Source organism: Opisthorchis viverrini, assembly GCF_000715545.1.
Source record: "Opisthorchis viverrini unplaced genomic scaffold opera_v5_6, whole genome shotgun sequence".
Taxonomy (NCBI): Eukaryota; Metazoa; Platyhelminthes; class Trematoda; order Opisthorchiida; family Opisthorchiidae; genus Opisthorchis; species Opisthorchis viverrini.
In genome coordinates, this window is record NW_008751662.1 from 3294948 (window position 1) to 3309462 (window position 14515).

Here is a 14515-nt window from a genome sequence, read left to right on the forward strand (position 1 = left end):
TTTTTTCACTTGTGCCTTTCAGGTGAACGACAGCCACTGACCGACAAGAACAAAAGCGACCCGGGAAACTTGGGCAAAAGCCTCGATCCTGTGTATCAATCCGTGAATCCGTGAAAACCCATCTTTTCAGCCCTTTGGACGCCCATTGGACCAAGGTCGGATAACGGTGACTGAGTAACCAGTCAGCGAACAAAAAGCGCCCCAGCGAAAAAAACCAAGATGCTTTGGTGTCCGTAAATGAAGGCGGGTTGACATACACGCGTTTCGTTTCTACATACAGCATATTTGGGCATTTGCACCCGATAAACGGGCGTCCATCTAGGAGGCCCCTACATCACCAACCTACCAGTGAAAAGAGCAAAGCCCACTACTGTGGGGTTATTTATTAGTAGACACAAGTCGCCGAGCGTGACGGTAAATATGACATCTGAACACAATTTTTGAAAAAAGAACCTCCCCATGCGTGTCTTTAGAATTTCTTGGTCGTTGAGTGAATATTGAACAAAAGTGAGGTAACATTCAAAGATGTACCGTAATTTCCTCGGTAGCCCACATCTGCCATCAGGTGCTAGGGTGGTATCTGGACAACGAATCATAGACTATTTGCACGTTTCATCAGTAATATACACCGTTATACTTAGCACTCTGTGCCAAATACGTGGACATAAGTCATGCCGTCGGCGTCAGCTGTGTCCGGTATATCAGAGCGCTTGATAAGCTTACACCCGGTGGCTCGCTGGAGAGTGTCCTTTTATCTGTCACAATATTTTGAACTGAAGCTGTATAACGCAGTGACCTAATGGTAGAGAAGTATCACTGCCAGCTTATTCGGGCTGGTCAGCATGCATGATGGAACGGATTCGCCAGGTTGTTCACCAATGTAGGTTTCAGTCACGAATCCAACTGCCGGGCAAAAGACTGCCGATCTCCATCCGAGAACTGCGGAAAATGAGTACAGTCGCATTCCTGATTTACACAACGGGCATCGGGAAGAAAAATCCCCAATCAGATCACGGTCGGTACTAAGTGAAAGGTTTTTGATGTGGTCACCCTCGCATGGTTGCAGCTGCACTTCAAGCGGTTAACCAGGTGGAGGATATCAAGGGCGTCATGGAAAGGGATCGCGAGCCAAAGATGGTGCTCTTTGTCTTCGTCCGCATCCACCATCAAAAGACTAGACCACTGACACAAAATTGAAGATGACCATACCCACTCTTGCCACTGCGTCCCAAATGACCGTGCTTCCGCCCTGCACTGCAGCGTTCAGCCAAAATCAAACACGCGAGATGGCCCACCCCGAGGCGTGATCGGGAAACTTGGGCAAAAGCCTCGATCCTGTGTATCAATCCGTGAATCCGTGAAAACCCATCTTTTCAGCCCTTTGGACGCCCATTGGACCAAGGTCGGATAACGGTGACTGAGTAACCAGTCAGCGAACAAAAAGCGCCCCAGCGAAAAAAACCAAGATGCTTTGGTGTCCGTAAATGAAGGCGGGTTGACATACACGCGTTTCGTTTCTACATACAGCATATTTGGGCATTTGCACCCGATAAACGGGCGTCCATCTAGGAGGCCCCTACATCACCAACCTACCAGTGAAAAGAGCAAAGCCCACTACTGTGGGGTTATTTATTAGTAGACACAAGTCGCCGAGCGTGACGGTAAATATGACATCTGAACACAATTTTTGAAAAAAGAACCTCCCCATGCGTGTCTTTAGAATTTCTTGGTCGTTGAGTGAATATTGAACAAAAGTGAGGTAACATTCAAAGATGTACCGTAATTTCCTCGGTAGCCCACATCTGCCATCAGGTGCTAGGGTGGTATCTGGACAACGAATCATAGACTATTTGCACGTTTCATCAGTAATATACACCGTTATACTTAGCACTCTGTGCCAAATACGTGGACATAAGTCATGCCGTCGGCGTCAGCTGTGTCCGGTATATCAGAGCGCTTGATAAGCTTACACCCGGTGGCTCGCTGGAGAGTGTCCTTTTATCTGTCACAATATTTTGAACTGAAGCTGTATAACGCAGTGACCTAATGGTAGAGAAGTATCACTGCCAGCTTATTCGGGCTGGTCAGCATGCATGATGGAACGGATTCGCCAGGTTGTTCACCAATGTAGGTTTCAGTCACGAATCCAACTGCCGGGCAAAAGACTGCCGATCTCCATCCGAGAACTGCGGAAAATGAGTACAGTCGCATTCCTGATTTACACAACGGGCATCGGGAAGAAAAATCCCCAATCAGATCACGGTCGGTACTAAGTGAAAGGTTTTTGATGTGGTCACCCTCGCATGGTTGCAGCTGCACTTCAAGCGGTTAACCAGGTGGAGGATATCAAGGGCGTCATGGAAAGGGATCGCGAGCCAAAGATGGTGCTCTTTGTCTTCGTCCGCATCCACCATCAAAAGACTAGACCATTGACACAAAATTGGAGATGACCATACCAACTTTTGTCACTGCGTCCCAAATGACCATGCTTCCGCCCTGCACTGCAGCGTTCAGTCAAAATCAAACACGCGAGATGGCCCGCCCCGAGGCGTGATCGCCTCTACCGTCAGTGCTCAGGGTCACACCCTTGAACCTGTGGTCAAAGAGAGTCAAGTGAGTTCAATCAATTCAGGTGTGTCCAAATTCGCACTTTATATTTTTTGAATACACGCCAGACACCTGCCACAGTAGAAAGGCACGTTTGGAATCGAGAGTGTAGAATCTTGATTGTTAGAGGGACAATTTGTTGCCTGATGCCTGCCAAAATATTATCCATAGTTACAGGCTCTTTAAGGCGTTATCCCTTCAAACTCATGGCTGCTAACAATTCATTCATCCATACAAAGGGTTTTTCTAAATTTACCGCTTACTTTTCGGCAAACTAGAACTTACCAGTCCATTTTTGGTGACTGATGACCTACCGTGGGATGTTATGCCGGCAGTAGTCTTCTTGAGGAGTCAACGAGTGAAGATCGATCTCCTGACGGGTATCTTCGAATTTGAGGGTGACCGAATAAACAAACATCCGACAAGTGTTGTCTAGCGATATCAACCTAACTGGACGTGCTGGCGTTGCGGCTGTCACCTACGACGAGCTTGTCAGCGAAGGCAGAAAAGAGATTTTTTGTTCGGATGAGACACGTGGAACACCGCATCGACAACGAAGATGCCACACCCATCCGCCTATCACCACGGCGCATCCCGATTCAGTATCAACACCAGTTCAATCAGATGGCTGGTGACATGCTGAACAAACTTTCCGCGCCACCGTGGACTTCGCCAGTAGTTTTGGTAAAGAAACCCGATGATTCTTTACGGTTGTGCGTTGACTATCGTAAGTTGGATACCATCACCCAAAGGGACCTTTTTCACACTATACCTCATGGACGATACCTTCGATGCCTTAAGAGGTGTGGCCTTGTTCAGCAAATTAAATGTTGCATCTGGGTACTGGCGAGTATGTTCAACTCGCTTCATGATTGGCCGCTCTCTCTGTGTGATCATTTTTTACGCAAGTAAAATACACATTTGACAATCTGCGCGCTGAAGAAAATATATGGGAAAGGTCTACTGGAATTTTCAAGATTCTTCAACAGTCCATCGGTCGTTTATTCATGGCAGCAACTAAATCTACATAGGTCCATGCACCCGCAGCTAGGCACATTCACCGCTCTGACAACTACGTCGGTTTATAAATGGGACCTTGCATCACAAATTATGTGGGCAGGCACAAAAAAGTTCTGAAACTGCTATATCTAACTTGGCTTTCGCTTCAGGGTATTGGTGTGAAAAAGTAACTCGTCAACAAAAACAAAAAAATTATTGCTAACAAGCGGGTGTAAAAGTAAGAGGGCCCCCTCTCATCTATTCAGACTACCGCTCAACTGATTGAATCATCGACTGGCCTGGCCAATTGATGATTCCCGTATTGGGATCTTAGTGCGATCTAGTGACTTCAGTAGGTTTCGGGCACTCCATGATTATTTCAAGGAATCTGGCCCTCCTGATGGAATCAAAGAAAACAAATTTCTTGCCTGGAAACCGAAGGAAGATTCTTTTTTGCGTGTTGAAAATTACACCGGGTTCTACTGAAAATGCTCCTACAGGGCTCGCATAAGGGCTGGGGTAAGAAGAGTGGAACCGTTTTCGGCAGTCCGCCCGGGGAGTTATATTTCATTACATGAAGTGGGATAGGATGGTGTTTGGGTATTGAACCAGAGGGAACCCTTCGGTGCAGATGTCACAACACGAAGGATAACTCGGACGTCAAAACTGAGCATCCGTATGTTTAGAGTCTGTAAGCTGGAAGTGGAGTCCGTCGGTTGGTCTGGACCACAGGATCGGCACTCAGGGTAAATCCGGTCGTTCTGGAAGCTGAAACTCTTAGTTGTGCCGTCGTTGCAACCTAATCAAGTGGCCTGCGAAGAGGTGTCACATCGCTGAGTGAATGAGAAAATGATGGAAGACCAGTTGGTAGCTCAAGTAACAAACTGGTATTACTCACGGCTTGACAACATGGATTCGTGCGCAAATGTCCGTTTCTGTCTACACTTTTCTTCCTGATGGCAAACGTATCCACCCCGAACGAAAAAGTTTCACGATCGGGCGGAGATGTTGAGGTATGACATCTTGATTTATAAACGGCCTCCGATTAAGCCCACTACACTTTGTCATCGATTAGAAGGAAGTCCTTTAAGTCCTTGCACTGGGTGGAAGGGTTGCTTGAGCAAGTTCAGTTTGGAAGAAGCACTACGCTAAAGCGCAGGGTTCTTAAACGCAAAGTAGCGTTAGGTATCAGCAAAGGGCCACGGAGCTTGGTGCTAAGAACACCGCCGACTCATATTAACGTAAAGTAGCCAGTGAATAACCTCCATATTACTCAACGCAGGTTTGTGAAGCCAATCCGAGGCTCAACACACACAGATGCCCGATAGGAATTGATAAGGTTTACGCCGATACTATAATTTTGACGTCACGATTGAGCAGCCACGAGTGTCAGCGCCTTATTAGCGTGAATATTTCGATTCAGTCTTCTGTCCGTCAGAGACGCGTCCGATGCCAAGTTATGTATGAATTCAGGGGTCTTGGAATGCTTATTTTAAAGTCCAAAAGCAGAAGACTACAGTTACTCTGCGAACGCTTAAGGGCCTGCGTGCGTTCAGCTTCATTGTTCTAAACGTTTTGTACGCCTATGGACACGGGACTCTATAAGAAGCACTAAAATGCTTGAGTTACTAAAATTCATTTTTCGTTTCCCAGAATTGTCCAAAAAGGCCAAGTAATCTTTGACGGGCTCAAGTGATAATCTTGTCAAAGCAATGGAGATAGCGGACGACTTCGATGCTATCCAGTATTTGGTCGTCCTAGAGTTAAGGGGAATGATTGGGTCTATAAAATAAAAGAGAGCGAAAACGCAGTGTCCTTCGCTTTTAAAATTATCAACAGCGGAAGGACAACCACTGAAGTCAATTGACAGCTCAGACGGGAACCCTTCGGTGCAGATGTCACAACACGAAGGATAACTCGGACGTCAAAACTGAGCATCCGTATGTTTAGAGTCTGTAAGCTGGAAGTGGAGTCCGTCGGTTGGTCTGGACCACAGGATCGGCACTCAGGGTAAATCCGGTCGTTCTGGAAGCTGAAACTCTTAGTTGTGCCGTCGTTGCAACCTAATCAAGTGGCCTGCGAAGAGGTGTCACATCGCTGAGTGAATGAGAAAATGATGGAAGACCAGTTGGTAGCTCAAGTAACAAACTGGTATTACTCACGGCTTGACAACATGGATTCGTGCGCAAATGTCCGTTTCTGTCTACACTTTTCTTCCTGATGGCAAACGTATCCACCCCGAACGAAAAAGTTTCACGATCGGGCGGAGATGTTGAGGTATGACATCTTGATTTATAAACGGCCTCCGATTAAGCCCACTACACTTTGTCATCGATTAGAAGGAAGTCCTTTAAGTCCTTGCACTGGGTGGAAGGGTTGCTTGAGCAAGTTCAGTTTGGAAGAAGCACTACGCTAAAGCGCAGGGTTCTTAAACGCAAAGTAGCGTTAGGTATCAGCAAAGGGCCACGGAGCTTGGTGCTAAGAACACCGCCGACTCATATTAACGTAAAGTAGCCAGTGAATAACCTCCATATTACTCAACGCAGGTTTGTGAAGCCAATCCGAGGCTCAACACACACAGATGCCCGATAGGAATTGATAAGGTTTACGCCGATACTATAATTTTGACGTCACGATTGAGCAGCCACGAGTGTCAGCGCCTTATTAGCGTGAATATTTCGATTCAGTCTTCTGTCCGTCAGAGACGCGTCCGATGCCAAGTTATGTATGAATTCAGGGGTCTTGGAATGCTTATTTTAAAGTCCAAAAGCAGAAGACTACAGTTACTCTGCGAACGCTTAAGGGCCTGCGTGCGTTCAGCTTCATTGTTCTAAACGTTTTGTACGCCTATGGACACGGGACTCTATAAGAAGCACTAAAATGCTTGAGTTACTAAAATTCATTTTTCGTTTCCCAGAATTGTCCAAAAAGGCCAAGTAATCTTTGACGGGCTCAAGTGATAATCTTGTCAAAGCAATGGAGATAGCGGACGACTTCGATGCTATCCAGTATTTGGTCGTCCTAGAGTTAAGGGGAATGATTGGGTCTATAAAATAAAAGAGAGCGAAAACGCAGTGTCCTTCGCTTTTAAAATTATCAACAGCGGAAGGACAACCACTGAAGTCAATTGACAGCTCAGACGGTGAAATGCAGGTATCGCTTGGACTTTGTTTCGTTCACATATGGAGACTCTGACTGATTGTTAAGGGACAACTCTTTACCTTCGTCAAACTAAATAGGATTTTTAAAAGTTTCCTCCCACAGCAACGTTCCCACACTGAAACATTTGGGGGGACAGTAACGAGGGCCTGGCAAGGAGCACCAAATATGTACATGCGCGATTGTCGTAAGAAAGACGCTTTTCACGCCGTTTGTGGCCACCCCGAACTATTCTGCAGCGTTACAGAGCAAATAAAAGATCACAGCTCATGTTTTTCACTCCACACCTCAGGTCATTGTTGAGACCAACAAGTGAGAGAAACCGAACATAATTTCAGCTTAACTTTCTACACAGTAACCACTGCTGAGAGGCGCATAGCTATGAACTGCGCTTCCTTCAATTAAGTGGTTCTTCCGAAATCGAGTTTGAGCACCGATGGAGTGATTCGCATTCACGAACGGAAGTTACTGCGTTGTACTGTGACAGGAAATTACCCGGGCGGGCTAGATCCACTAATGCTCCCAACCAGGTCGGGAACAAAGAAGTGACCTTGAACTAGAAGTGTAGACCGCAGTTAGGTTCATCAGGTAGAATGGTTAAAATAAACAGTACTTACCACGGTTGAGTATGGAGGGTGTTGGACTGAGAGTTCCAGTAATGAGGGTTAAAATTATCACGCCAGCTTCCAGGATTTCAGACCGCAGCATTTCACTTTAATGGAGGAAACAAAATTTTCCAGAGATAGTCTGCTTTTTGGCGAAGAGCTAGTCCATACAAGAGGCTAATAACTGCCACTGTGAACGTTTTCATTGACTGACCATAGGTGAGGGTAGAAATAGAGATTTTGTGCATCTTCCGAACTTTTCTGGGTGATCGCTTGACTTCCCGCAGGTGGCTGGACTTTTTACTGCGGGGCGCCAAGATACATTTATTTCACGCAGGCTTGCGTTTTTGAATAAGCTCAAACAATTTTATTTCTCAATAATCGGCTCCAAGTGATTTCGTAACAACGTTGCCACGACCAATAACCTAAACCGACCAAAATCTAACCCCAGTTCCGATTATGTCTCATGGAGCTGTTGATCTATTTAGGGAGAAGCTGCAAATACGCTTAAGATAAATCCCAATGGTTTCTTCAGTTTTACTGCCAAATTATTCCATCTACTGCGTGGCAGTCTGTATCATGCTAAAGTTTCTTTTGCAAACCGTTACGGGGTTGTCAAAGTAGATTAAAACACCGAAACCCACTGGGATGAGGAGTGCTGCAAAGGTGAATATACTATCTTTCGATTCTCATACACATTTCGCATCCTAGCTCTTAAGGCTTTGAATCTGAACTTCCTTTTAAACTCTTCAAATGGCCTATTTTACAGTAAGCATGCAGGATATACGACGAATATACCGGGCCTCTTAAAAATTGTTACCTGGCCACAAAGAAAGTTTATAATCGCGTGAAATACCAGTACAGGAAACTCATTCGAATGACAAAAGCTTCCGAAAACTGATACATGAAAGTCATTTGGGCACAGTATAAAGTTTAAGTACGTCCAAACCACTTGAGCCAGTGCAAAAAACTGCATAAACAACACACATTTGGCTGGTCAAGGAATAGCTGCGCACATAAAAACGTCAAAGCAGAATGGCATATTAACGGATTTCACACGCACATCGGTCAATTGTGTATCGTTAATACGATCACTGATTCCGATGGCCTAAGTGAGACAAGTAAAAATGGGAGGAAGAGTAGTTCCAAGTATGGAGAAAAGTTATTCTTCAAATATCTGTTCAGGCTGAACCGGTATATACCGTGGAAGAAACGGGTTGCGAAGTTCTAACCGTTTACAGACGTCGGCGAACAAAGTTTAAATCCTTAAGCAGGCCATACGCAAGTATTCATTAAAAAGTTTTTGGTAAAGTGAAAATTCTAGGAGCTGCTTTTGGTTATAACGCTAAATTATGATGTTCTTATACACCAAGATGTTTAGATGTTGCGTAAATCGTTTCTTGCTAGGGCTCCCTTCCATTATTTGAATGCCTCTCCCTTGCAGAACAATTGACGACGATGACCTAAAGCGAAGGTATAAATGCGCCACTTACAATCAACTTAGACCTCTACGCAAACAAACAACATACGGTAGAAAAGAAACTTGTTTTTAGCCGGATTACCGTTGGACAAAGATCGGGTAGTGTCTGGCAGGAAAATCACGTGAAAAGTTTAGAAGCACGCGCAGCCAGTCAGATTAGATCTGCGCTTGATGTCGCCTGTGGTTATGGGAGAGGCAAAACAATATTTTTCTAGAGATAATCCCTAGTCTAATAACGACGTACGTAAGTGGTGTTGCTCACCAGTCCGGAGTTTTGTGGTTCCTAACGTAATGTCCAATCGTTAGAGGCATCAGAAAGGTGCGGTGTTTGTTTAAATTAAGACTTGACTAATTATTTTTAGCGACTTGAAGCTGTGTGCACTTGTATTTGATAATTTACATGCCCCATTCAACAGGGCCTTCGAGGGTCAGTTGGCATTCCTTAGTTCAAAGGCAGAAATCTAACTTCTGGCCACAAGGGAATTTTTGAATAAAAATTTTAGGGTTCGTGCTGCCATGCAAAGCTGAGTGTCGTTGTACTATGGTCTCCAGGAAAAAAACCATGTTGATCTGCTTGTGTGCAAACGATCATTTTGCACCCCTGAATACGGCCGGAGTTTTTATTTTCCAGATTGATAAATTTCACCACGCGCTGGATCACTGATGAATCAAGAACACTTGTTGACTGGTGTACCTTACTAACGGGCCAAGCATTCAAATGGATTTCACCGAATATGGGCCCTGTTGAGTCTTCTTACCCATCTTGCGCTAGCTCACTATATGGCGATGCTCGATCTCTTTCCCCTGGAGTACCGTCACCTCCGAGGTGACCTAATTCTCAATTGTGCCCTGTTTGAACGAAGCTTGGCAAACAGGTTTTTCACCGTTGACCCTGCAAACACACGGCGGGGATATAGTAAAAAAATTTTCAAGCTGAGAACACACACATTCATTAGACAAAATTTTTTCTCATTTCGGGTAGTAGGTGCGTGGACTGACCTTCCTCCGACGGCTGTTCACGCTCCTTCTAGAACCCAATTTAAAGCACTATTTGTGCGAATCCTCGCGGTGGCGAGCACACTGCTCCGCGCTGAGAACATAAAGAGCAGTGCTACACCCTTGCACTTGTGCCTTTCAGGTGAACGACAGCCGCTGACCGACAAGAACAAAAGCGATCGGGAAACTTGGCCAATGGCCGTGAATCCGTGATGACTTACGAAAAATGCTGAGTGCCGATATTTTAGCGGGTGTTTTGCGATAGGCGAATTATCACACGGGTGGGCTCCAATGGTTTGGTGAGAACACATCTATGGTCGTTTAAAATCACATGGTTTGATTCAAAAAACTAATTTTTCGGATACACCCGCAAGATTTCTTCCAGTGGCCGAACAAACAGTCAACCGAGTAATTCAGCGGGCTTAGGTTAAACTTCTAAAGTTATGAATAGTTAGAGAGTCCGTAACTTTATTTGGTCCCTTATTCAAAACGGACAATTTTTATGACATTCAGAGACAGTATACTTTGTATGACTTATTTTTGCCCGGTAATTTGCCCCTTTCCAACAGATCGTGGAGCAGATTTCTTATATAAGAATTAACCACTTGCAACCAAATCCTGGTCATCCTTATCGATGATGGTAGCACAGGAACTGCGAGCAAAATAGTCGTAACGAGTTGATGGGCGAGATGAGAGCACCACATTCATACATTCAGTCGCTCCCAACGTTGCCACGACCAATAACCTAAACCGACCAAAATCTAACCCAAGTTCCGATTATGTCTCATGGAGCTGTTGATCTATTTAGGGAGAAGCTGCAAATACGCTTAAGATAAATCCCAATGGTTTCTTCAGTTTTACTGCCAAATTATTCCATCTACTGCGTGGCAGTCTGTATCATGCTAAAGTTTCTTTTGCAAACCGTTACGGGGTTGTCAAAGTAGATTAAAACACCGAAACCCACTGGGATGAGGAGTGCTGCAAAGGTGAATATACTATCTTTCGATTCTCATACACATTTCGCATCCTAGCTCTTAAGGCTTTGAATCTGAACTTCCTTTTAAACTCTTCAAATGGCCTATTTTACAGTAAGCATGCAGGATATACGACGAATATACCGGGCCTCTTAAAAATTGTTACCTGGCCACAAAGAAAGTTTATAATCGCGTGAAATGCCAGTACAGGAAACTCATTCGAATGACAAAAGCTTCCGAAAACTGATACATGATAGTCATTTGGGCACAGTATAAAGTTTAAGTACGTCCAAACCACTTGAGCCAGTGCAAAAAACTGCATAAACAACACACATTTGGCTGGTCAAGGAATAGCTGCGCACATAAAAACGTCAAAGCAGAATGGCATATTAACGGATTTCACACGCACATCGGTCAATTGTGTATCGTTAATACGATCACTGATTCCGATGGCCTAAGTGAGACAAGTAAAAATGGGAGGAAGAGTAGTTCCAAGTATGGAGAAAAGTTATTCTTCAAATATCTGTTCAGGCTGAACCGGTATATACCGTGGAAGAAACGGGTTGCGAAGTTCTAACCGTTTACAGACGTCGGCGAACAAAGTTTAAATCCTTAAGCAGGCCATACGCAAGTATTCATTAAAAAGTTTTTGGTAAAGTGAAAATTCTAGGAGCTGCGGTTAGTTATAACGCTAAATTATGATGTTCTTATACACCAAGATGTTTAGATGTTGCGTAAATCGCTTCTTGCTAGGGCTCCCTTTATTTGAATGCTTTTGGTTATAACGCTAAATTATGATGTTCTTATACACCAAGATGTTTAGATGTTGCGTAAATCGTTTCTTGCTAGGGCTCCCTTCCATTATTTGAATGCCTCTCCCTTGCAGAACAATTGACGACGATGACCTAAAGCGAAGGTATAAATGCGCCACTTACAATCAACTTAGACCTCTACGCAAACAAACAACATACGGTAGAAAAGAAACTTGTTTTTAGCCGGATTACCGTTGGACAAAGATCGGGTAGTGTCTGGCAGGAAAATCACGTGAAAAGTTTAGAAGCACGCGCAGCCAGTCAGATTAGATCTGCGCTTGATGTCGCCTGTGGTTATGGGAGAGGCAAAACAATATTTTTCTAGAGATAATCCCTAGTCTAATAACGACGTACGTAAGTGGTGTTGCTCACCAGTCCGGAGTTTTGTGGTTCCTAACGTAATGTCCAATCGTTAGAGGCATCAGAAAGGTGCGGTGTTTGTTTAAATTAAGACTTGACTAATTATTTTTAGCGACTTGAAGCTGTGTGCACTTGTATTTGATAATTTACATGCCCCATTCAACAGGGCCTTCGAGGGTCAGTTGGCATTCCTTAGTTCAAAGGCAGAAATCTAACTTCTGGCCACAAGGGAATTTTTGAATAAAAATTTTAGGGTTCGTGCTGCCATGCAAAGCTGAGTGTCGTTGTACTATGGTCTCCAGGAAAAAAACCATGTTGATCTGCTTGTGTGCAAACGATCATTTTGCACCCCTGAATACGGCCGGAGTTTTTATTTTCCAGATTGATAAATTTCACCACGCGCTGGATCACTGATGAATCAAGAACACTTGTTGACTGGTGTACCTTACTAACGGGCCAAGCATTCAAATGGATTTCACCGAATATGGGCCCTGTTGAGTCTTCTTACCCATCTTGCGCTAGCTCACTATATGGCGATGCTCGATCTCTTTCCCCTGGAGTACCGTCACCTCCGAGGTGACCTAATTCTCAATTGTGCCCTGTTTGAACGAAGCTTGGCAAACAGGTTTTTCACCGTTGACCCTGCAAACACACGGCGGGGATATAGTAAAAAAATTTTCAAGCTGAGAACACACACATTCATTAGACAAAATTTTTTCTCATTTCGGGTAGTAGGTGCGTGGACTGACCTTCCTCCGACGGCTGTTCACGCTCCTTCTAGAACCCAATTTAAAGCACTATTTGTGCGAATCCTCGCGGTGGCGAGCACACTGCTCCGCGCTGAGAACATAAAGAGCAGTGCTACACCCTTGCACTTGTGCCTTTCAGGTGAACGACAGCCGCTGACCGACAAGAACAAAAGCGATCGGGAAACTTGGCCAATGGCCGTGAATCCGTGATGACTTACGAAAAATGCTGAGTGCCGATATTTTAGCGGGTGTTTTGCGATAGGCGAATTATCACACGGGTGGGCTCCAATGGTTTGGTGAGAACACATCTATGCTCGTTTAAAATCACATGGTTTTATTCAAAAAACAGATTTTTCGGATAAACCAGCAAGATTTCTTCCAGTGGCCGAACAAACAGTCAACCGAGTAATTCAGCGGGCTTAGGTTAAACTTCTAAAGTTATGAATAGTTAGAGAGTCCGTAACTTTATTTGGTCCCTTATTCAAAACGGACAATTTTTATGACATTCAGAGGCAGTATACTTTGTATGACTTATTTTTGCCCGGTAATTTGCCCCTTTCCAACAGATCGTGGAGCAGATTTCTTATATAAGAATTAACCACTTGCAACCAAATCCTGGTCATCCTTATCGATGATGGTAGCACAGGAACTGCGAGCAAAATAGTCGTAACGAGTTGATGGGCGAGATGACAGCACCACATTCATACATTCAGTCGCTCCCCTTTTCAGCGCAAAAACAATTAAAGCACTCCGGGTACAATGGTTTGCCGGGTTCAGAAAAATGTGGTTCAAATTGGCACATCCCGTCACCATGTGCACTCACCGTATTCCCCACGAAATCTTCAGAGTCGCCGAAAATTCAGGAATGGGATCCGGAGATGCATAACACAGCGTCTGAGTCAACAGATGGGTAGCATCAAAACAGCGAGACTGTGTGCAGGACCGTGGAACTAAATAGGGAGCAAGCAATGACAGGGGAAGTGGAGCTGACGGGGTGAAGCAGTTAACTGAATTTGACGCTGTATGTGTGGCTAAGGCCAAGTGTAAGGTCTGTAGTGACGCACAGTCGTAGTGCGGGATTCAGACCGGTAAGTGGACGGACCATTTAGCATGTAGGCGGAAAATCCTGCCTCATAGTTGGCCAAGTCTGTGCACTATGAGAGAGTTAAACAGTCGGAGTTGTGAACACCTCAGTCATCTTGGAACAGTGAGGTCTGATCCAAGCACTAAACACTCAAAAAAGTGTTATGTCTTGATGTACGGCAGTGCAACTCTGTATCCGTCCCTTGGCTTCCTGTCCCACCCACTATGGTATGTCATAAGGTATGGTATATTTAGACAGCCTTTTATGTAGGCAAAGGAAAATTATTGCAACTGCATTTTCAGGGTAATCACAGGGTGTTCCACAAGGTCGTGCTAGAATCTCTGTGAGGGGGAGAGTAGCATCGGTTCGAAGATGCTCGATCCGGATTGACTGGCATTCTGGCCAATCAGGGCATGCCTTCGTCTGGCCCATGCCCTGCACATGGCTCACCCGTCCAAATGATGTGACCTTCGATTATCGGGAACGGCCGGCCTCCGGAAATAGAGAGAGAAGTTGTATGCCCGTAATATACGACGGGATTAATTGTTCACTTGAGTGAAGGCAGTTTCAGAGTGGAAGGCTGTAGAGGCTTGTGTAATGAAAGAGCACGCCATCCCCAAAAGGGAAACAGCTCTATAAAGATTAACCAGAAAACTAAATGCAGGAAGCCAATGTCGCTGGAAATTTGTA

General features: G+C 44.8%; 1 protein-coding gene across 1 annotated transcript; it reads left to right on the forward strand.

Annotated features, from left to right (window-relative positions):
• Positions 1-3132: 3132 nt before the first annotated feature.
• T265_00655 (hypothetical protein) lies at positions 3133-6546 on the forward strand (the record flags this gene model as incomplete). Its single annotated transcript, XM_009164483.1, has 2 exons — positions 3133-3334; positions 6524-6546. The coding sequence occupies 2 exons, from the start codon at positions 3133-3135 to the stop codon at positions 6544-6546; spliced, it is 225 nt and encodes a 74-aa protein (XP_009162747.1).
• Between the last annotated feature and the right edge of the window lie 7969 nt (positions 6547-14515).